The sequence below is a fragment of the Schistocerca piceifrons genome, chromosome 6 (genome assembly GCF_021461385.2).
Source record: "Schistocerca piceifrons isolate TAMUIC-IGC-003096 chromosome 6, iqSchPice1.1, whole genome shotgun sequence".
NCBI lineage: Eukaryota > Metazoa > Arthropoda > Insecta > Orthoptera > Acrididae > Schistocerca > Schistocerca piceifrons.
In genome coordinates this window covers 194,917,893-194,942,717 of record NC_060143.1, presented here as the reverse complement: position 1 = coordinate 194,942,717, position 24,825 = coordinate 194,917,893, and the positions used below count along the sequence as shown (strand labels likewise).

Sequence of the window (24,825 nt, the reverse complement as noted above, 5' to 3'; positions counted from 1 at the left end):
TAAGCCTAACTAATCTAAGGACATGACACACTTCCATGCCCGAGGCAGGATTCGAACCTGCGACCGTAGCGGTCGCGCGGTTCCAGACTGTAGCGCCTAGAACTGCTCGGCCACTACGGCCGGCGCACGCGCGCGCAGAACTGACGGCGTGTTTATATTGTATGAGCTGTCCACCAGACAGTTACTAGTTGCGATCGGAGTAATGCGCCCGTGACAGACACCAATGTACATGCGTACACGTATCGAATTTCATCATTGTAAACCTCTAAATCAGTGTGGCAGACATGGCATACACGAACAATGAATATGTGGATGTGCTTCTCGTCCTTGGTGTATCTGATAATCAGGTTGGTTTTGCCATTCGTGAATATGCTGCTAGATATCCTTGTCGACACCATCCAGATAATAATATGTTTAGTCGGTTGGAACTGCGCGTTCGGGAGTCAGGTTCTCTCCTTTCACCATTGCGTGACACAGGTCGTCCCACGACTCGCCGTACTGCATCTACTGAGGAAGCTATTCTGGAGATCATACATCAAGAGCCTCAGCGAAGTGCACGTAGCATAGCAAGGCAGCTGCGTGTCTCGCAACGCTCCGTCGTTAACGCGCTGCAGGAGATGGGCTGCACTCCTATCATTATGCTTTCACTCAACACCTGTATCCTGCAGATCGCCATCAGTGGATGAAATCCCGTCAATGGTTCCACCAACAACAGGAAGCCAACGATGACTTCGTGCACACTGTAATATGGTCGCCGAGGCAGCATTCACTCGTGAGGGTGTCTTCAGCATGCACATTGCCCACCATTGGTGTGAAGTTAACTCGCAAATCACCCGCGACTGTGGATATCAAGTTCGCTTTGGTATCAGCGTCTGGGTCGGAATGTTGGGCGACAGATGCTTGGGCTCCTACACGTTGCCTGAACGTTTGACTGCACGCGCGTATGTATCACGGATTCCTCTCAAATTAACTGTCTGATGCGCTGCAAGATGTTCTACTACATATTCGACAGAAAATATGGTTCCAACATGATGATGCACCTCTATACTCTGGAATGAATGTGCGAGAGTATTTGGACATAACATTTCCAGGGAAATGGCTCGAACGTGGAGGTCCAGTTGTATGGTCACCGTGTTCACCTGACCTAAATCCCCTGCATTTCTTCCTGTGGGGACACCTGAAGACCTGAAGGAGCTCGTGTACTCTACTATGACGACGAATGCGAAAGAATTGGTAGCGCATGTTCATGCTGCTCTTGTTACTGTGGACGCAACTTTGCTGCGGAGGGTCCAAATCTGTATGATACGGCGGGTTGCGCAATGTTTGAACGTGCAGAGAGGTCGCTTTGAGCATCTGTTGCTCTGAGGATAAAGCATTTTGTTGTGAAGGTCATGCGGTCATTAATATGGACATTATTATTGTCACTGGTTGCTAATGTGCGGCATCGAAGCGCTCACATTACATGTAGTATGAATGACAAGTAGACGTTGTGTTATTGTACTGTGCTATCATCTTTAGCATCTCGAAATTGTTATTATTTTTGAAGTTATTCTGTCCTATGACTGGTCATTTGTTTCAACTATCTACTTCGTATTTGTCTAACCACGTATTTGTTATGTTCAGTGTTACAAAATGTTGTAAATTTAGGATACATGTGACCTAAGAAACTGTGTATATTACAGTTTGAAATATCAGAATAAAATCAGCAAATTAAAAAAAAAAGAAATGTGCCCTAACCGTGGATCGAGCCAACGACCTCCTGTATGCTAACCCAAAACTCTATCCTCAGCACCAACTGCACGGCAAGAATGCCTCTGAGCACTATGGGACTTAACTTCTAAGGTCATCAGTCCCCTAGAACTTAGAACTACTTAAACCTAACCAACCTAAGGAAATCACACACATCCATGCCCGAGGCAGGATTCGAACCTGCGACCGTAGTGGTCTTGCGGTTCCAGACTGTAGCGCCTAGAACCGCTCGGCCACCCCGGCCGGCAACTGCACAGCAGCACTGGTATGTTCTGAGAGAAGTAGTTACCATGTATGTGGTCAAAGTGTTGCCAGATTGCCACTATTTAACGCCCATTCTCAGCCGGGTGTACTCGCCGGACGAAATTTTGTGAGAAACATTTTTTTATCGTTGGCATGTGAGGCATCACGCTGCGAAGCCCGAGGGAGCGAATTTCGCTTCACCCTCTATACTGTGTTTCGACAGCTCTTTGTAAAATTCAATTGGCCACATCTTAGATAAGTTGTGCACTGGAGACTTGTTATTAATGTTATTAATCACCAGGTCTTATTGTTAATAAGTATTTTTCGGGGCCCCATAGTGAACTTATTGAATCTCTGGTCTTAATATTTTAAAATGTTGTTGATCTTGGCAAACAAATTTCTTATTTTAATAATGAAATATTATTCTTAAATGGACTGGCTTGAACAGTTTAGTTAAATTACTTTGACGTTTCTGTATCGGCAGCCTTTGTGTTTGATTAAATGTTCTTGTGTGTTAATAAATCTTCTTCTTAAACTTGTCGGTGTTTCAGGTGGTGTTCAATCTCACCCTTTCCCAGTCCTTCCACTTGCAAGCAACTGGGAGCGGAACCTAGCGTAACATCAATAGATTTAGCACTGCTTTTTATTTTACTTGAAAGAAATCACGAAAAACCAGCGTTCAAACAGGGCTACTCCTTAAGATGAATGTGTCAAACAGAACAATGCTCCTCAACGATTTCTTGGAGATAAGGTGTACAATTACTTGGATGGTAGTTGAGAAACACTTCGTTCGCGACGTGAGACAAGAAGACAAACGCCACGGACGACGGAAACCCGCAGCGGGCCTGTAATAAAGAGCGTGCGACACACAGTTAAGCTGCAACCTAATTGCTACTGATTACATGCGTGACCTTCAAGCCACGTTCTTGTGTCAGCTGACAGGATGCCGCCTAAGGATGCGGAAACATAGGGCAGGAGCACGACGCCTGAGAATTTGTACGTAAGTTCTGTAGGTGCCGTATCTTGCAGGCAAGGAATGCTGTCTAGATGATAGTTTTTGTTAGGCTTTAAGAAGCCTCACTGTTTATTATTCATCAACTGGAAGTGTCTACTTCACCGGCTCTACAGTTCGCACATACCCCAATTACTACGCATCACAGGCCACACATGAAGGGCTTATTTCAATAGTGGTACAAGTCCATTACCTCCAGTTTTCTGCCTATAATGCTTCTGAAATTAATGATCCAAACAAACAGAAAGGAAGATTTCCAGAATGAGATTTTCACTCTGCAGCGGAGTGTGCGCTGTTAAGTTTGGAAGGTAGGAGACGAGGTAGTGGCAGAAGTGAAGCTGTGTGGAGGCGGCGTGAGTCGTGCTTGGGTAGCTCAGTTGGTAGAGCACTTGCCCGCGAAAGGCAAAGGTCCCGAGTTCGAGCCTCGGTCCGGCACACAGTTTTAATCTGCCAGGAAGTTTCAGACAGGAAGATTCATCTCTAGATAGAAGCCATGTGCTTGAATATTTCTGGTATCTCAACTGCAGATTTTTCAGCGTTCATTTTTCAGGACTGTGTATCTCAGAACGAACAAAACTGGACTTGTATCACTATTGAAATAAGCCCTTCATATCTATCACTCATCATAATCTCACTTACTTTAAACGCGAACAATTTAGGTTACGCTTTACTGTGACTGTTATTGATATCGAATGAAACAAGTTCACTGTTACCAATCACTGTTTATTTATATTCACAACGCGTTTCAACGATTTAAAGCTCTATCATCAGGTGGATTTACATGTTTTATTTCGAAATATGTGAGTTGTTTTATGACTTTGGGGTAACCTGTGGCATTGTCTGGTGGAGAAACGAAACAATGTTTCAGAACATGGTTTTTGGGAGGTTTTTGACTAAAAACTAAACGTAAATGTAACTGTGAAAATAAAACAACTTAGATAGAATATCTCCAGTGATCACAGGCTCCTTCCTCTGTCGTAACACATCATATATAAACTGTTACATTTTGTAAACAGGGATGGTGTTAGGAAACTAATAGGTGCAAGGAAAATATAGCGAAGACGTAAACATTATTTCGAAGTACATAGACGATATAGCAAACAACATTTATTTCAGAGCAAGTTTTAAAAGCATTGTGGGGATCTTTTGTTGAGTTGATCAATACATAAGTTAGAGAAAATATTTGAAGTGTTATATAAGAACTTTTCTGTCAAGTTTATATAGCTTAACTTTTATACTCGTTTATATGATCAGATGACATGTTACAAATCTTACCAATAGTGGTGAAACAATACGTAAATAACAATTTTGGCTGGGATTCAGAGACAGAAGACGTAAGAAATGAGAGAAAGAGACCTAAGTTTTGGGTATTCTAGAACTGTGGCTTTGTTAAACTTACGTCTGTTACGTATTACAACTAAGTAAATGCTGAAGTAATACATTGATACCGAGTCAAATATAGGAAGAAAGATATACTCTTATTAATACAAACAGATATGAGTAATGTCTGGCTGACACCTGGTACGGATTGTTGATTTTATTCGGGTAGATCTACTGAGTATTGTTGGGTAAATTATCGTTCATTTACGAAATATCAAAGGAAACATACAAATAACTAAAATAATTCAAGTTAATTATGAAGGTGATGTCGGATGAAGAGAGAGATGGAGATACAGAGAGAGATTGTAGGAGAACAAAGTTTTTCGGAGCAGGCAGTTTTTAAGATTACACACTGATGAGCCAAAACATGACCACCTGCTTAAAAGCATGTTAGTCCACTCCTGGAAAGCAGTTCACCAGTGATTCTGCGTGTCACGGATTCGACAAGTGTCCAGAGATTTGTAGCACCAGATGCCTACGCACAGGTCATACACATCACGTAATCTACTTTAATTTACTTGCCGTTGTCTCGTGAGCGCGGAGGTGGCGCCCGATAGAGTCCCAGTTGGGTTTCATCGGATTCAGATAAGCCGAATTTTATGGCCGAGACATTAACGTGAGCTCACTATCACGCTCCTCAAACCATTGTAGCACGATTCTGGCCTTGTGACACAGACATTTATCCTGCTGGAAGATGCCATCGCTGTTGAGGAACACATTAGGCATAACAATGTTCACGTATTCCACAGCTGCCATGCCGCCTTCTATTACTACCACAGGACCCATGGAAGCCCACGTGAATATCCCCCATAACATAATACTGTTCCCACCGGTCAGCGACCGTGGCGCACTGCATGTTTCAAGCAGCCTTTCGCCTGGTTGACGGCGTATTTAGACACGACCATCGACCTGGTTTAACGATAAACGGGATTCATCCGACCGGATGACACGATTCCTTTGATCCACGGTCTAATGTCGACGATCCCATGCCCACTGTATTCATAATTGACGATGTTGTTAAGTCAACATGGGAACACGTAGGAGTCCTTTGCTGCGAAACACCATGTTCAACACTACGCTGGACGGTGTGCTCCAAAACACCTGTGGCAGGACCAGCACTGTACTCTGCTGTCAGATTTGCCACAGGTCGCCGCCTGCCCTCTTTAGGGAGAAGTCAAGCCTCCGATCTCTGTTTTCTGATGAGGTATGGACGTCCAACTTCTTGTCGCCTACTTGTGGTTTCAGCATTCTTCAATCACTTTCCATAGATGCACGGTAACAGACGACCAGCTTCGCCGTTTGAGAGATTCTCGCTCCCAGCACTGTTCGAAAACAGTCTGGCTTTTGTCAAAGTCGCTTGAGTCGTCAGATTCCCGCATTTGTGCCACTTATCGTCGTTAAAATGATTCCCCATTGGTCTCTGATCCGCTCATATACTTCTCTTTCCGCGTCGCGTGCCCTCAGCGCCATCATACAGCATACGACCTCTCTGTGGGCTATGGTGGTAATGTTTCCGCTCATCAGTGTTTGTGTTACATGTTATAAGTAAGCGAGATTGGAGTAATACATTGATTGTTCTTTAAAATATGTAGAAAGCTATGCTATTTATACTATTAACTGATAACCTTATAGTGTCAAGCTGACAGGACGTGCAAGCTGTTGGTGTTTTGGTGTATTTGTAAAAGAGGCCATTCCATTGTACGTTTGGGGAATGTCATGATAACAGAATTATTTATGGTAAATATGAAAGACCCCATTCCAATCGTACATTTGGGGAATGTCTTGGTAACGTAATTAATTATTTATGGTCAGTATGAAAGGGAAAGTGGAATTTGTGTGTGTGTGTGTGTGTGTGTGTGTGTGTGTGTGTGTGTGTGTATACATTGTAAATTTAATAATATAGGCTGTTGTTAAAAACAGAGATAATACTATTGTAAATGTTATCATTTAAGACCGGTTTTCTTTTGGTGTTTTTATATTTCGAGTGCCTCAAGGGTGTGTAGTTTCTTTGCCTTTAGGTTGGATGTGTAGGATGCCAATACTTGTATTGTTGGTATGGTGTTTTGTTCCATGTTAGGTGAGTGGCTATTGCTGATGTATGGTATTCCTTGTTTTTTAGTACTGTCATGTGTTCTTTGAAATTAATCTCAAATTCCGTGCGGAGTGACCGCGCGGTTTAGGGCGTCATGTCACGGAATGCACGGCCTCTCTCTCCGGAGGCTCGAGTCCTCCCTCGTGCATGGGTGTGTGTGTGTTGTTCTTAGCATAACTTAGTTTATGTAATGTGTAAGTCTAGGGACCGATGACCTAAGCAGTTTGGTCCCTTAAGAATTCACACACATTTGTACATTTAATCTCAAATGATCTACCCTGTCTGGCCTACGCAGAAACGGTTATAGCCCAAAAATTCAGTGTTGTATAGATCTGTATGCTGAAGTGGATTTCTTGTGTTGCTGTTGCGGGGTAACTTTTGCCCAATCTTGTCTGTGGTAAAGTATCTGTTTATGACCTTTCGTTTGAAAAAATTGGCTATCTGATACGAAATGCTAACGACAAGTGGGATTTTACGGAATACCTTATTTTCTGTTTGTTTTTTGTGATGTGATTGTTTTACCATTATTGAGTGTTTTAGGGTGTGTGCTGTTATAGCCATTTGCAATTGCTGTTTGTTTTATTATTTCCATTTTTTGTTTATATTTGTATTGAGAGAGTGGCAGTTGGGTATCTCTGTTTATCATATATCAAAATCCTACAATTTGTAGGCTATGAAGTCGCAGAAGAAGCTGGGGATAGTTGTAAGTATTGTGGTGTTCAACTGTTAACTTTATATTTTAATGAGAGTTGTTGAATAATTGATATTAAAAATGAGATACACCAGAGTGTCAACTGTTTTGAAGGGATCAACATTCTCCAGTAATATAAACCTGTATTTAATTTGTTTCTATCTCTGGCATGTGAGGATGACACCAAGAATTGCAGCGGCACAAATGGAGAAAATTAGACATGAAAATCGATGTGCTTATCAGCTACCTGTAGTGAACATATAAGGTTTTCATTACTGTAATCACCAAACACTTAGAAAAAAAGAGAGAAATTCAGCATGTCAAAGCAAAAAGTAGGTCTTAGCAGCAGGCGTAGTACAATGGAACATTTTCAAAACTTTAAAGTATGTTACAGAAAGGACCAATGAGTATAATTTTTTTCTTTGTTTTTCAGAAAGCTTCTGACTCATTTTCAAACAGATCTGTTCCAACTCCAAGTGGGAAACAAGACACTGATCTATTCTGTGTTAGTACACTGGAGAATATACACTGATGGACCAAAACGTTATGGCCAACTGCTTAATAGGGTGCTGGTCTACCTCGGGAAAGCAATAATCAACGATTCTGCTTGGTTTTTGGGGGTATTTGGTACCGATGTCCACCCATAGGGCACGCAATCCCCACGTCTATGGGCACTGAGCTGGCGCCCGATAGCATTCGAGGTGGGTTCTGCAGGGTTCAGGTCAGGCAAATTTGCTGGCCATGACATCGTCAGTTCACAATAACTCCTGTCAATCTCTTTTGCACCATTTCGGCCTGGTGATGCAGATAGTTATCCCACTGGAAGATGCTATTGCTGTTAGGGGAAAGATCAATCGCGAAGAGGTGCAGGTGGTCCGCAATTACATCCACGTAGTCTGCAGCTGTCATGGTGCCTTCGATTACTACCACAGGTCACCTGAAAGCCCAGGTGAGTGTCTTCCCCCTGCCCCCTCACCCAAGTTGCAAGATACTGCCCCCACTCGTCTACGTCCGTGGAACAGCTCATGTTACGCACAGCTGTTTGCCTGGATAACGACGTATCCGGACACTGTCCTCGGCCTGGTGTGAAGACGTTATTCATCGAACAAGGCAACAGGTTTCCAATGATCAACAGTCAAATCACAATGATCCAGTGACCACTAAAATCTTAATTGACGATGTCACTAGGTCAACAGGGAAACACGGAATGTTCGTCTGCTGAGGAACACCATGAAGCTGTGCACTGAAACACCACTGCGTGCACCAGCATTGTGCTCTGTTGTCAGACTCAGCACGGATCGCCGCCTATCCTGCTTTACAGAGTCGACAAGTCTCCGACCTTCTCCTCTTGTGATGAGCTGTGGAAATCCTACACCTTGTCACCTACTCCTGGCTTCACCATCTCAACTACATTTAGTAGACGTTCACCACACAAGCATGTGAACGACGGACAATCTTTGGAATTTTGGAGATGCTGGTTTCCAGATGCCGCGCCATAACAGAGTCGTTTATGTCAGTGCTTTTCCCAATTTTCCACCAGTACGATTGCCAGAATGATTCCCCATTCGTTTCTATTCGGCTTATACACTTTCTTTGCCGAATCATGTGCCTGAAAAGCTGCCAAGCGGCATTCATTCTTGCTGTGGACAGTGCTAACGTTTTGGCTCGTCAGTGTACTTCGGGGTAATGCTAAGAAACGATATTAAATGAGAAACGTGCAAAACTAGTGTTAGGAAAGGCGAATGAATGACTTCAATGTTTTAGAATTTCGGAGAGGAATTAGGCAACGAGGCACTGTTTCACCAACAATATTCTCAGCAGTGCAAGGGGAAGTTGCGATCTTTAAACTGGAAATATGCATGACACATTCAGTATATGGGAATAAACTTTCAACACACTAGCTTTCATCGTGTTGCTAGTTCCACTTTAGTCTTCAGCAGATGGAATGTCTGTTGAAGCAAGAATATGAAGAAGTCTTTCGGCTCGAGACGCACACGCGCTACCTTGTTTTCGGTGAATTTAGTCAGGGAGTATGACTTCAGATAAAGTCTTTGAAAGACCGTCACTTTGCTTGAGAATGGAGTGTTGAAATACCTTTTCTTGATCTGTATGAAGTAGGGAGGAAACCTTCAGCTGTTATTGTAGGTTTTCCTTTATTTACAGTCGATTTCAATGTTACACCATCCCCAGGGTTCTCCATGATGCCATGTGATCATGTGGATACGTGGTGATTATTTCTTGGTTAAAAACATCGATAATTATTGAGCTGATAATGGTTTGAACGGCGGCAGTACAGTACATCATTAGGACTGACCCACACCTCCCACTTTAACAATATTTGGCAAAGAAATGTATCTGAACAACCATAGTTCCACTAATGGCACTGTACTGTTTCCCTCTGGTGACGGAAAGGAAAGAACACATTAAACATTTTAAAGCTACACACATAAAGAAAAGTTTTCCATCACCCTGGTTCCCAGAACTCCAGAAGACAGACGTTGACTGTGGATATTGTATCACAGAGACAGTCCCTTTGAATGTTCAGAGATGTCACTAAACCCGCCCAAAGATGTAAACAACCATGCATGAGCTGCGTCTATTAGACGGAGGGGGTCCGACAGCCGATTAGTTCCAGTCATTTCACCGGGAGGGAGGTACATGGCTCGTGTTGTCTGAAATTTAACCATGTCTAGCCCATCAATACCGTGGTTCGATCGCATCCTCATAGTTACTTAATGCCAGGAAGGGATCTCAACGAGGGAAGTGTCCAGGCGTCTCGGAGTGAACCAAAGCGATGTTGTTCTGACATGGAGGAGATACAGAGAGACAGGAACTGTCGATGACATGCCTCGCTCAGGCCGCCCAAAACTGCTACTGCAGTGGATGACCGGTACCTACGGATTACGGCTCGGAGGAACACTGACAGCAACGCCATCGTGTTGAATAACGCTTTTCATGCAGCCATAGGACGTCGTGTTACGACTTCAACTGTGCGCAATAGGCTGCATGATGCGCAACTTCACTCCCGACCTCCATGGCGAGGTCCATCTTTGCAACCGCGACACCCTGCAACGCGGTACAGATGGGTTCAACAACATGCCGAAAGGACCGCTCGGGATTGGCGTCACGTTCTCTTCATCAATGAGTATCGCAATGCCTTCAGCCAGACAATCGCCGGAGACGCGTTTGGAGGCAACTCGGTCAAGCTTAACACCTTAGACACACTGTCCAGTGAGTGCAGTAAGGTGGAGGTACCCTGCTGTTTTGGGGTGGCATTATGTGGGACCTACGTACGCCGCTGGTGGTCATGGAAGGTGCAGTAACGGCTGTACCATAAGTGAATGCCATCCTTCGGCCAATAGTGCAACCATATAGGCAGCATATTGGCGATGCATTTGTCTTTATGGAAGACAAATCGCGCCCCCATCGTGCACACCTTGTGAATGACTTCCTTCAGGATAATGACATTGCTAGATCAGAGTGGCCAGCATGTTCTCCAGACATGAACCTTATCGAACATGCCTGGGATAGATTGAAAAGGACTGTTTATGGACGACATGACCCACCAAACACTCTGAGGGATCTACGCCGAATCGCCGATGAGGAGTGGGACAATCTGGACAGACAGTGCCTTGACGTACTAGTGGATAGTATGCCACGACGAATACAGGAATGCATCAATGGAAGAGGACGTGCTACTGGGTATTTCTGGACCAGCATCTCTGAAGATGTCGCTGTATTGTGGTACAACACGCAATGTGTGGTTTTGATGAGCAATAAAAATGGCGGGAATGATGTTTATGTTAATCTCTATTCCAGTTTCCTGTACAGGTTCCGGAATTCTCGGAACCGAAGTGATGCAAAACTTTTTTGATGTTTGTACAAACGGTGCTTAACACAGTTAAATGATTACTTTCTTGAAGTGCTGTAAGTGACAGCCGTTACGATACAGATGTTTGAAATCTGGTGAAAAGATGCTTACTACCTTCCCCTGTAAAGCGTGGCGCCCTGCGACTTTACCCTTGAGCTCAGTGGCGCCCCAAAAAGCAACGTATCGACTTATGTGGAAAAAGGACAGAGCTGAGAAGACCATGTAAGTTGTAAGCTGGGGTAAAGATGCCACATTGGCACCAAATTTTACCACCATTGTTCTCAACTCCACCGTGGATGTGTCACATGATGGGATGGTTGTGACACCCCCTCTTACGTATATTTCATCCAGTCTTTTGACGCCTCTGTGACGGAGGTCAGAATCGAGACGTCAGCGTTAACATCAAGCGATTTTCTTATATATGGCCGGGGAAAACATTTCACACATACTGCCGCTCAGAATGCATAAAAAAAGGGCTCAGAGAGTGAAGTGACACAAAACGTGGTCGCACTACGCTCTAAAGACGTCAGATAACGTTCAACAGGGTTGGAAACCGACGATGTTATTAGAGAAGGACTGAATCGTGTGGGGGTGTCAGAAGAGTGAAAGACTGTTAAGAACGTCGTTCAGTTGCACATCGCAATGCAAACTGTCGTTTCCGACTACAAAATATAGATAAATGAAGACCCCAAGAGAAGGGGTGGTTTCATTGACGCCCTTTACGCCGCCATCGGAAGCCTTTTCGTGTCGAATCCGAGACTCGGTGTGACTGAAATGTTTTACTCAGCCAGCCATGTGAAAACTGTTTGATTTCAATTCCACCGAGTGAGGTGGCTCAATGATTACCACATTGGACTCGCATTCGGGAGGACAACGGTAAAACCTCGCGTCCGGCCGTCCTGATTTCGGTTTTCCGTGATTTATATTAGAATAAATAAGCCCTCGGTCACAAATATTAAGTCAAAATTGACCAGGTTTCAACGCTACTATGAGCCTCGTCTTCAGAATTAGACTAACTGTTCTAAAACATTAAGTATATAATGCATTAATAAAATTAAAGTTTGTACTGACTGGAAAAAAACCCTCCTACAATTTGGCTGTCCAGTAGGGAGGTTTGGAGGTGGTCACGTAGGGGTGGAGCCACAGCCAGCCGCCGGGAGCGGACAAACGGGAGCGGACACGCTGTCCGTTCTCTTCTTCTGGCAGCTTCGGACCCGGTTAGGCGCTCTCCTCTCCCGCTCTCTTGGGCAGCAGCCCATTCAGTTTCGGCGGCTTCTCTAGGCCGGCCTTCAACCACTTTTTACTGAAATAAACCCTCATGTCTATCATAATATGTTTAATTTCATCACCTCAACGGGTGCCTACTGCTTTCCCTTCCTCAGCAGTCCTGACACATTAACAAAGGTTTCTTAAAGAAAAATATTTAAAAACGAGGGTCTCTCATCGGGAAACGGGGTCGCATATTGGGAATTGCTAGGGATAATAGGAAGGAGTAGCAAACTAGTACTTTATGGAGATCTAATATCTGTTCTGACACATCTGGTTGGCGGGAGTATAAATGCTCCCGGCTCAGCAGGTAGCATCATTCTATCGGAGGTGTGTCTTTAACTGGTCTAGTCTTCACGCCAGATAGCAACCCAATGTAAGACTAAGCAGCTTCATCCTCTTTGAGATCAGTTACCAACCAGATCAGCTAGTCTTGACAGTTAGGTGTTTCGAACTGGATCCGCTAAGATTGGTTCAAAGGGCTCTGTGCACTAAGGGACTCAACTGCTGAGGTCATAAGTCCCCTAGAACTTAGAACTACTTAAACCTAACTAACCTAAGGACAACACACACATCCATGCCCGAGGCAGGATTCGAATCTGCGACCGTAGCGGTCGCGCGGTTCCAGACTGTAGCGCCAGAACCGCTCGGCCACCAGCGGCCGGCGATCCGCTAAGACTTGGCCGCCCATTGGGTCCCACCGCCTGATACTCCAGTCAGTCTCCAATGGTCCCAGGATTGACGTGGGGCCAGTCCACTTGTCGCCTGCGTTACGAAGCGCTGGTTGTATTCGACCGCCGTCTGTCTTGACCTTACGTCACTGAGCAGACAAGCTACCTGCATCGGCAAGGCCACTGCCGGCCGCCAGTTACCACAGTCGTGGCTTAGCGCTGGGTCGTCACCTGTTGTGTACTAGTCATGAACGGCACCTGGGCCGTCGAAGTACTGTGAGGAAAGCAGGAACTATTAAAGAAAGTTCCTGTTGAGTAAGCATTCTTCATTCCGCGTTTGCCGTGATTCTGGAGAATTCATACCGTAACTTTTCACACACGACACTCTCCAACGAGAATTGCCCAGCCTGTAACAAGGAGACAGATGAGTACGAGGGTTATTCGGAGAGTAAGGAACGATCGGTCGCGAAATGGAAATCACAGTGAAAATCGGATGAAGTTTTGCACAGGTGTGTTGCGCAGTGTCTCTAGTATGCCCGTCGATCGCATTAAGTCGTTCTTTTTGGTTCTGAGCACACAGGGGGCACATAAAGATACCTAGAACAATAGTGTCTCCCGCCAAGTACGAGTGTCTCGTGAGAAATTTCGCCTGAAGCCACGCAGCCAACACTACATAACTGTCATGCGTTTTCTTCTTCAAGACAATTCTCATCCGCAATTCTGCAGGGGCAATGAAGATGCTCCTGCATCGTTTTGAATTGGAAATGTTTGATTACCCACAATACAGCCCGTAATGGTCTCCCTCTGAGTTTCATCTCTGCTCTCATGAACCGCTGGCTATGAAGACAACATTTTGGCACAGACAACGAGCTGTACGCCAGCGTAGATAATTGGCGGAAAGCACTGGCGGCTGATTTCTATAACGAGGGTATTGGAAAGTTGATACAACGCTACGACAAACGTCTAAGTCGGATCGGCGACTACGGAGATAAGTCGCTGGAAGTTGTAGCTAACCGTTGCAAATAAAACAATTTTGATTTTCACTGTGGTTTTCGTTTCACGACCTATCCTTCCTTACTTTTCGAATAACCCTCGTATAATTGTAACGAAAATGAAATGGAGATGACTGGAGTGTGTAACGAGAAGGACTGATGTTAGATGGACAAGGAAAGTTCTTTGCTAGCTCGCAAGAGTTTTTTCTCAGTCATCGGTTTTCAGACATGCTTGATGAGGGCCGCCACGAATTCCTGTCTTGCGCCAATCCAATCACTTCAGAGTAACACATTAAAACTTCGTCATCCATTATTTGCTGTATATATTCCCATCTCTGTGTTCCCGTTTTTGATTCTGCTGTGAACCTCTTCATTTGTTATGTTCACATTATTTTCAACATCTTTCTGTTACACTACACCTCAAACGCTTCGGTTCTCTATTTTCCGGTTTTCCTACAGTACATAATTCACTAACTTAACATGCTGTGCTACAAATGTGTATTCTCAGAAATATCTGCCTCATATTAAATCCAATGTCTGATACGAGCAGACGTCTCTTGTCTAAGAACCCCATCTTTACCTGCGTTAATCTGTCTGCCTTATATCTTGTTGCTTCGTTCATCTCGTGTTTCCTTTTGCTTTGAGAATAGCATGATTCCTCGATTTCGTCTACTTCGCGGTACAAGAGATAAGAAAAGAGAAAGATAATGACCTAATACTCAGTGAGAGGATGATGTTAGAAAAGATACAGACGCAAAATTGATACGTAAAGCTGGAAACACCAGTGCGCGGAAAAAAATAGAGAAAGATTTTACCCTGTGGTGAGTGTCACATATTGATAACGATAATCGTGACGATGAGGATAAAAACTCATAAATGCTACTTCTTGAAACATTTTAAGTAGACTTTCTCGGGATATTTGGCAACTAGCATGAATTTTCAGCATTTCTATGACACTGTGAGAGGGCTAGCATACCATTATGTTAGTACCTGCACATCTGTTGTATTACAGCTGCAGTGTGAGGAAGCGGTAGTATGATTGCCATTTTATAAAAGGTGTTATGGTGTATGTAAGCATACAAAGTCGTCTATTATGTCTAATCAATCTGTATCACTGAAAGCGCTTACCTGTTCGACCTTACTGAACACTCTGAGCAAATTGAGGCCCGCTAGTTTCATGAGGTCATCGGACGACCATTCTGGTTCACCATCCTTGGGCTGCGCGAGTCTGTCAAAGATGGCGGGATACTTGGAGACGTCATCCACTCCTTCCGGCACCCTGTAGACAGAAAATAACAACAAAATTAGTCGCCTTTGCGCCACTGATAGACTGGTGACAATAGCTGCATGAGAAAACGCTGGCAAATCGTTTACACCTTTACTTCTGTAGGCGTATTAAATATCTACTCTCTAGGATTAACTGGTTATATGTAAGAGAGAGCTTGAAGGAACGAACTAGTCCGAATAAACCAAACCCGTAAATAAATAAATACCTTCACAATATCACAACTTCTTCTGGCCATCAGTGCATTTATAGACTGTAGCAAAGACATTCCTGTATGGATTATTCTGCTACTTTCATTCTGATATTGCGTGCATGTTTAGATGGCTCACAGTTCGCCTTCCAGCGAAACGCGGAAGAGGAACTCAATAAAAACCTCAAATTTTAAATGCAGGACGCTTCTGAACTTCCTGTAAAAGCTGAAATGACATACTTTGTGGAAGACAGATGAACGATATTACTATGTATATAATACGAAAAGCCAAAGAAACTACTACACCTGCTTAATATCGTATAGGGCCCCCGCGAGCATGCAGAAATACCTCAACACGACGTGTCATGGACTCGCTAATGTCTGACGTAGTGCTGGAGGCAATTGACAGGGCTGTCCATAAATCCGTAATAGTTCGAGGGGATCAAAATCTCTTCTGAACAGCACGTTGCTAGGCATACCAGATATTCAATAATATTCATGTATGGGGAGTTTGGTGGGCAGCGGAAGTGTTTAAATTCAGAAGAGTGTTCCTGGAGCCACTCTGTAGCAATTCTGGACGTATGGGGTGTCGCATTGTCCTGCCGTAATTGCCCAAGTTCTTCGGAATGCACAATGGACATGGATGGATACAGGTGATCGTACAGGATGCAGTCGGACTCGTATCTAGACGTATCATGGGTCCCATTTCACTCCAACTGCACACGTCCCACACCATTACAGAGCCTCCACCAGCTTGAACAGTCTCCTACTGACATGCAGGATCCATGGATTCATGAGGTTGTCTCCATACCCCTACACCTCCATCCGCTAGACACAATTTGAAACTAGACTAGCCAGGCAGGGTGGCCGAGCAGTTCTAGGCGCTATAGTCTGGAACCGTGTGACCGCTACTGTCGCAGGTTCGAATCCTGCCTCGGGCATGGATGTGTGTGATGTCCTTAGGTTAGTTAGGTTTAAGTAGTTCTAAGCTCTATGGGACTGATGACCTCAGCAGTTGTGTCCCATAGTGCTCAGAGCTATTTGAACCATTTTTTTTGAAACTAGGCTCGTCCGACCATGCAACATGTTTTCAGTTATCAACAGTCCAATGTCGGTGTTGACGGGCCCAGGCGAGGTGCAAGCTTTGTATCGTACAGTCATCATGGGTACACGAGTGGGCTTCCGGCTCCGAAAGCCCATATCGATGATGTTTGTTCGCACGCTGACACTTGTTGATGGCCCAGCAATGAAATCTGTAGCAATTTGCGGAAGGATTGCACTTCTGTAAGTTGAACGATTCTCTTAAGTCGTCGTTGGTCCCGTTCTTTCACGATCTTTTTCCGGCCGCAGCGACGTTGGAGATCTGATGTTTTACAGAATTCATAATATTCAAGGTACACTCCTGAAATGGTCGTACACGAAAATCCCGACTTTATCGCTACCTAGGAGATGCTGTGTCACATCGCTTGTGCGCCGACTGTAGCACCATGTTCAAACTCACTTAAATCTTGATAACCTGCCACAGTAGCAGCAGTAATCGATCTAATGAGTGCCCAGCCACTTTTTGTGTTATATAGGTGTTGTCGACCGCCGTATTCTGCCTGTTTACGTATCTCTGTGTTTGAATACGCATGCCAATACCAGTTTCGTTGGTGCTTCAGTGAAGTAGTCTGTTCTCTAAGAAAGTTAAATTAAGTGCTGTATGAATGCCTGGTGAATGATTTGTGGAACTGCAGGCAATGCTGCCAGTCTCGTCGACAAACAGGCAGTCTTTTTGCTTGAATGTTTCGCATTGATGTTTACCGCACCAGACACAGCACACAGCCAGCAGTCCATATCGGGTAGCGAAGCACGATTGATTTAGCTCACACACTGAACGATATGCACTCATTTTATTCCATAAATACAGGAAAACACGCACAAAATCACAGCAGAGCCAAATTACTATGTACAGTATTCAAAACGCTGTATCATACATAACTGTTTAATTACTTTAATAAGGGGTTATACCTTCAGCACATAGATCCTCAGGTTCTGTATTGTGAAACGCGCCTTAAGAGATCATAGGAGTCAAGGAATACTTCTCTGACGTGTTGGTGTATTTAGGGCACCTCAAATGGGCGCATTACATGTTGTAGTAGGGATACACCCATTAGATGATTCGGCACAAAGCAGCATTTTACATATCACAAAAAGGAGAAATTCGGAACATATAGACAGAAAACCTGTCAACTAGCTCTCAACAAGGAGGAAATTAAAAATACCGTAATAGGCTTACGCCAGCAACAGCAGAACACCTGGATAAAAAATTCTTAGACCTCTCGTTGTGTTAGTTCTGGGATATTTGAGTAGCTTACAATTACGAATTAGCAACGTTCAGTGTCATCTCATGGAACGGCACGCACTGTCAACGACCTCTCGGCTAAGAAACTAGACCCGTGATCAGCAAACTCATTAGTCAACAGAGCCAAATAACAACATTGCAACAATTGTAATTGCTTTTGAGAGCCATTTTTTAAAAATTATGTAGGTAGGTACATTCTCATTAACTTAGAGTACTCTTAAGTTGGTCTTTTCTGAAAACGTCCTCAATATGATTGTGGAACGTTCGTGCGGGTCGATCTCTCCCATCTCTGCCATTCACACTCGTCTTGTATACTTGATTCGTCTATTTCCCTTCGTTCATACTCTTCATGTGTCCAAGCCATCTCAGCATGCCCTTCTTAGCACCTGACACTAAACGTTTTTCGCATCACTCCGGTCTCTAAAATTAATGTAATAATATGTACTTAATATTCTAGGTCTTAGTTAAACTGTAGTACATTACATAAAACTCGATATTCCACTTAACGGTACGATTTACTGATAAAATGAAATTCACGTCATTTATAAAATTAAATGGTGACAGTGGCTGACAAACATTAATGTTAACAATGGCCAGGCATCTCCTAGGAAAGTTTTGATTAGTCAGGTTTGTGTATTGCTGTTCTTAATTTTAGTCACGGTTCGGGTCCTCATGAACAAGAAGAGTTCTCAGTTTACTCTTGATGAGGTTCATGCTTGAAAATGATTGTTCGTATGAATATGTAGACTCGAATAGGAAAAGAAAAGCAAAAGCTAGTTTTTCAGGTGAGTCAGGAATACTATTCCAGGTGTTGAAAATTGTCATATCTTCCAATGCTATGTCTTTCAAAGTGCAACACTTATGCTGTGAGCTATATTCACATTTGGTTTTCTACAATATAGTGATATTAATATGTGAACACGAAATTTGAAGTACGGATTTTTAATATTAATGTACAAGGAAGCCAATAATCGTTACATAATTCGAAAAGTACTTTGCCATTCATGTACACAAAGGAAAAAGTAACATGTGTATGTAGCGGTTAAGAGTGGAGAAAGGAAGTAGAAACTTTCAAATTCGTAACACTGATGTCACATTCTCTATCACGCAAGAAAATCTCTAATACGTGGACATTGAAAACTGAAGAGCTTCCAACCTACGCCCTACGCACCGATCAGGTGCTATAATAGAAATGACACACGAAAGTAACAACACTTCGTGAAATCGTTTCCATGTTTTCATGGTTCATTTGCAGTAAAACGTGTGTACCGGGCAGCTACGGTGCTGGTAGGTCGGTGATGTTGTCAGCAGTGAAAATCAACGTAATGCAGTAACGAAGTCTGTAAATAACGTTGCGTATTGGCGTCGTTATTTCGATTACTTCTCTGAAAGTGTAACTGTGTGGTCATTTGCTACCAGTACCAGAAATCTGAAGTAAATTCCTAAATTTAACATTCTGAGTAACTACGAATTCGGACTTTCCTTATTATGCGGAACCTATATTTGTTTTAGGGCGTGTCTAGAAGGAGAATGCTAACGGATCAGAGTGAAAGACACACAGCTAGACACAATTTTTGCGAAGAAAAAGTAACAGCACTATGGAAATTCATAATGATAATGCATCTACTTTATTTAGCGACCATAGTATTAATACGTTAGTATGGAAAATTGAAGTACCGATTTTTAAAAGTAATTGCATCAGGAGGCCAATGAAACTTACATAGTTCGAAAGGAAATTTTCCTTAGATGTGCACAAAAGAAAAAACATCATATGTACACATATCCATTAGGACAGTAGATACACACACATGACAAAAGTTTTCCTTTGTCTCTGACATTGCTACCAATATCTACGATGCGTGACAATCAGGTGTTATGGTAGAAACTACATACGAAAGTAACTACGTTTCGTGAAATTGCATTTTAGGGGCGTTCATGTTTAAAAGTTCCAGACAGTTCATTTACAGTAACACACGTATACCGGACACCTACAGTGCCGAAACTTCTACGTTGTTGCCGGCCGGTGTGGCCGTGCGGTTCTAAGCGCTTCAGTTTGGAACCGCGTGACCACTACGGTCGCAGGTTCGAATCCTGCCTCGGGCATGGATGTGTGTGATGTCCTTGGGTTAGTTAGGTTTAAGTAGTTCTAAGTTCTAGGGGACTGATGACCTCAGTAGTTAAGTCCCATAATGCTCAGAGCCATTTGAACCATTTTTCTACGTTGTTAATGTTGTCATCAGTGGAAAACTAAACGTAGTAACTAAGCCGTCGGGGATAGCAAACGTTGTTTATCAGCGTCGGTTTTTCACTTACTTTGGTCTACAAAATGTAGAGTTTTTCTAATTTCCAGTATCTTCATTTTAAGTAGCCACAACGTCCCTTATTATAAGGAAAATATATTTGTTTTAAGCTGCCTCGAAGAAAAATATTTAAGTGTTGCACTGAAAGTCAAAGTGATAGAGAGACACAATTTTTGGGTAGAGGCAGTAACAGAAATAATGCAGATGTCGATAACGATAATTCTGTTGTCGTTCTGGAAGATACATGTAAATGTGTGCTGAGCATAATTTCAAATAATTTTGAGAACTGCAACTGCAGTTTCATAAATTTACTATGCAGATTTTGTAAAGCAAATCGTTTCGCGTCTAAAGTGACTTTACGCGATACAGCGTCATTCACGTTGTGTTGTCATAACGTAAAAAATAATTTGCTGCCATTAACACAATTTTTTTCGACGCAGTGTATCAAAGACTACCTTCAAATGATCGAACAATTAAAGAGAAATCAAAGAATACACGTAGCTAAAATGCAACATTTGCCGCAGAGCAGTTCTGTGGCTAAAATTTCAGACACTTGGAGACACATGAGAATTGCCATCACAGACGAGGTTCACTGGTGCAGTTGGCCGAATTTTCGAGCACAGGCGATACTAGTCTCTATAAAAGCACAAAGACGTTCAGATTTCGAACCCCTCAATCTCTGTTCTTGAAACCCATAAGTTGCATTTCAAAGTTGCCAGTGCCAATATTAAAGCTAGAAAAATTTAACTATGTTACAGAGGCACTTTATACTTTGTGGAAGAGTCACATTCCAGGGGACAAAGAGCCACATGTGGTTCTCGAGCCGCAATTTGTCGACTATTGACACAGACGATGGAACCATTTCGGCCCTGAATGTCGCTCCCCCATCAAGCAGTGAATCTATTGTGGATACTATATTAGCGGAAAGGAACAGGTGGTACGACATCTCTCACAGAAAGTCGCCGCTGAGGTAAGACTCGCGTCTTACCCTCAGCCAGAACTCTCAAGTCAAACATCAGCCGAAAGAGAGAGAGAGAGAGAGAGAGAGAGAAAGAGAGAGAGAGAGAGAGAGACTTCCTGCACTGCGAAGAGAAAAAAGTGGTTCAAATGTCTCTGAGCAGTATGGGACTAAACTTCTGCGGTCATCAGTCCCCTAGAACTTAGAACTACGTAAACCTAACTAACCTAAGGACATAACACACATCCATGCCCGAGGCAGGATTCGAACCTGCGACCGTAGCGGTCGCGCGGTTCCAGACTGTAGCGTCTAGAACCGCTCGGCCACCCCGGCCGGGCATTGCGAAGAGATGAAAATCTTGTTGCGCTTCTGGCTGACAATAGAAGTACCACACTTGTTCTCATGCTACGGAAGATCATAGCAAAGTGTCATCATCGTAGGAGATTAATACGTACAGGGTCAAATGGAACGCTTCACTGTTATACACCAGAAGCTGCTGAAGAATTTTGCTCTATCAGAAGATGTAAAAAAAAACTATCAGCACTCGAGATCGTAGACAACCCAGACAGTATGGTTTGCTTAAAATTCACAAAGAAGATGTGCCATTAGGACCTATCATTGTTGCTGTTGATTCTCCCACCTATAGGCTAACAAAGTATCTAACCAAATTATTGATTCCAACAGTTGGCCACAGCAAACGTCACATTAACAGCTTCATTAAGTAAATCGTAACATTGAGGATTGGTACAAACAAATTTTTAGTCGGCCTGGAAGTTGTCTTTCAATTTGCAAAAGTTCTTGTGGAAGACACATTGAAACTGATAGCAGAGCAGTCTCCTCCTGAAACTTGTACTATGCCATGACGCCCGCCTGTTTCTTGAATAGCGGTAAATTTTGTCAAATGACTTACAGGTTCTACATTGTCTCAGTCTGTGGCCAATTTATTCGTGCATCTTTCTGAAGAAGGTGCATCAAATTTGGCTCCACTTCACCCGTATTCATTTTACAGTAGCAGCCACGAAAGTAATTTGCTCCTGACGAAGGTGATGATAGTAATAGTCGAAAGCTTGTGGTTTTATTCCGAACTGACGCGGCAAGACGTATGTCAATGTTTTATTCAAGGGTGTCGTCACGAGAAAAGTTCTCAAAGTAAAACATGTCAAACATTCGCGGACATTACGAAATATTTTCTAGTCTGCAAATGGGAACGAAACTGTAATTTTCCCAGCCAACATGTAGAATTGTGTACTTTCATACTGGCCATGATAAGAAAATCAGAAACATCTCACTAATGCCATGTAATGCCGTTTATAATCTGGATAATGGCCTCAGTTCAGCGACGAAGATATTCGTCAAGTTTCTTCAGGTTTGCCGTATTGAACTGAAGCCATTAATGATTAGTTCCTGTAACAATGACATCAGTGCGGCGATGCTGAATGCTATTTTTCAGCTTCTGTTCCATGTGTTATCTCTGGGCTTAAGATCGTGTGACACAGCAGGCGAATCGGGGTGTGATACTGTGTCTGAGTGTTAGTAAAACCAGGAACACATGTGTGGAGCTAAGTGACCGAGGATGGATTTAATGTATGCGATGCATCAGATTAGTAATGTGACATATCTTATTGTTACCATAAATTTTTCTTATTTTAAATGTAGCGATTACTCCCGGCCATACTGTGCTGGTACTGCGAACGGCTGAAAGCAGGGGGAAACTACAGCCGTAATATTTCCGAGTGCATGCAGCTTTACTGTATGATTAAATTATGATGGCGTCCTTTTGGGTAAAATATTCCGGAGGTAAAATAGTCCCCCATTCGGATCTCCCGGCGTGGACTACTCAGGAGGATGTCGTTATCAGGGGAAAGGAAATTGGCATTCTACAGACCGGAGCGTCGAATGTCAGATAGTTTAGAAAATTTAAGAAGGGAAATGGATAGGTTGAAGTTAAATACAGCGGGAATTAGCGACTTTTGGTGTCAGGAGAAACAAGACTTCTGGTCAGGTGAATACATGGTTATAAATACAAAATCAAACAGGGGTAATGCTGGAGTGAGTTTAATAACGAATAAAGAATTAGGAACGCAGATAAGCTACTACGAACAGCATGGTGAACGCATTATTGTGGCCAAGATAGACATGAAGCCCACGCTTTCCATAGTAGTACAAGTTTATATGCCAACTAGTTCGGCAGGTAATGAAGAGTTTGAAGAAATGTATCATGCGATAAAAGAAATTATTTAGATAGTTAAGGGAGACGAAAATTTAATAGTCATTGGGGACGGAATTCGATAGTAGGAAAAGGAAGAGAAGGAAAATTAGTAGGTGAATATGGACTGGGAGTAAGGAATGAAAGAGGAAGCGGTCTGGTAGAATTTTGCGTAGGGAATTAATCATAGTTAATACTTGGTTTAAGAAGCATGAGAGAAGGCCGTTTTGGTGGAAGAGGCCTGGAGACACTGGAAGGTTTCAGATAAATTATATAACGGTAAGACAGAGATTTAGGAACCAGGTTTTAAATCATACCAGAGGTTGTAGAGATCTTCGGAGATAGTATAGGGAACGATTGACAAGAACAGGGCAAACAAATACAGTAGAAGAAGAATGGGTAGCTTTGAGAGATGAAATAGTGAAGGCAGCAGAGGATCAAGTAAATAAAAAGAGCAGGGCTAGTAGAAATCCTTGAGTAACAGAAGATATATTGAATTTAATTGCTGAAAGGAGAAAATATAGAAATGCAGTAAATGAAGCAGGTGAAAAAAGTCTCAAATGTGAAATCGACAGGAAGTGCAAAATGGCTAAGCAGGGATGGCTATAGGGCAAATGTAAGGATGGAGACTTTGGGTAAAATAGATACTGCCTACAGGAAAATTACAGAGAACTTTGGAGAAACGAGAACCACCTGTATGTATATCAAGCGCTCAGATGGAAAATCAGTCCTAAGCAAAGGAGGGAAAGCAGAAAGGTGGAAGGAGTATATATACGGTCTATACAAGGGCTATGTACTTGAGGGCAATATTATGGAAATACAAGAGGATGTAGATGTAGATGAAATGTGGGATATGATATTGCGTGAAGAATTTGACAGAGCATTGACAGAACTCCGTCGAAACAAGGCTCCGGGACTAAACAACATTCCGTTAGAGCTACTAATGACCTTGAGAGAGCCAGCGATGACAAAATTCTTACATCTGGTAAGCAAGATGTATGAGACAGAAGAAATACCCTCAGACTGCAAGAAGAATACAATAATTCCAATCCCAAAGAAAGCAGGTGTTGGCAGGTGTGAAAACTACCGAACTATCAGTTTAATAAGTCACGTCTGCAAAATGTGAACAAGAGTTCTTTAGAGACGAATGGAAAACTGGCAGAAGCCGACATCGGAGATGATAAGTTTGCATTCCGTAGGAATGTTGGAACACTCTTAGAAATACTGACCCTATGAATTATCTTAGGTTAAGGAAAAGAAAACATACGTTTCTAGCATTTGTAGACTTAGAGAAAGCTTTTGAAAATGTTGACAGGAATACTCTCTTTCAAATTGTGAAGGTGACAGTAGTAAAATACAGAGAGCGAAAGGCTATTTAGAAATTGTAGAGAAAACAGAAGACAGTTATAAGAGTCGAAACGGAAGCAGTGGTTGAGAAAGGAGTGACACAGGCTTGTTGACTTTCCCCGATTTTGCTCAATCTCTATATTGATCAAGCAGTAAATGAAACAAAAGAAAAACTTGGAGTAGGAATTAAAATCCATGGAGAAGAAATAAAAACTTTGAGGTTTGCCG

General features: G+C 42.9%; 1 protein-coding gene across 1 annotated transcript in view; it reads right to left on the bottom strand.

Annotated features, from left to right (window-relative positions):
• The window catches only part of LOC124802968 (dipeptidase 1-like), a 309,953-nt gene that overhangs the window by 17,619 nt on the left and 267,509 nt on the right, over nt 1-24,825 (bottom strand). The window contains exon 10 of the mRNA XM_047264059.1: nt 15,096-15,246. Within this exon, the coding sequence (XP_047120015.1) occupies nt 15,096-15,246 (151 nt within the window). The remainder of the gene's footprint in view (nt 1-15,095; nt 15,247-24,825) is intronic.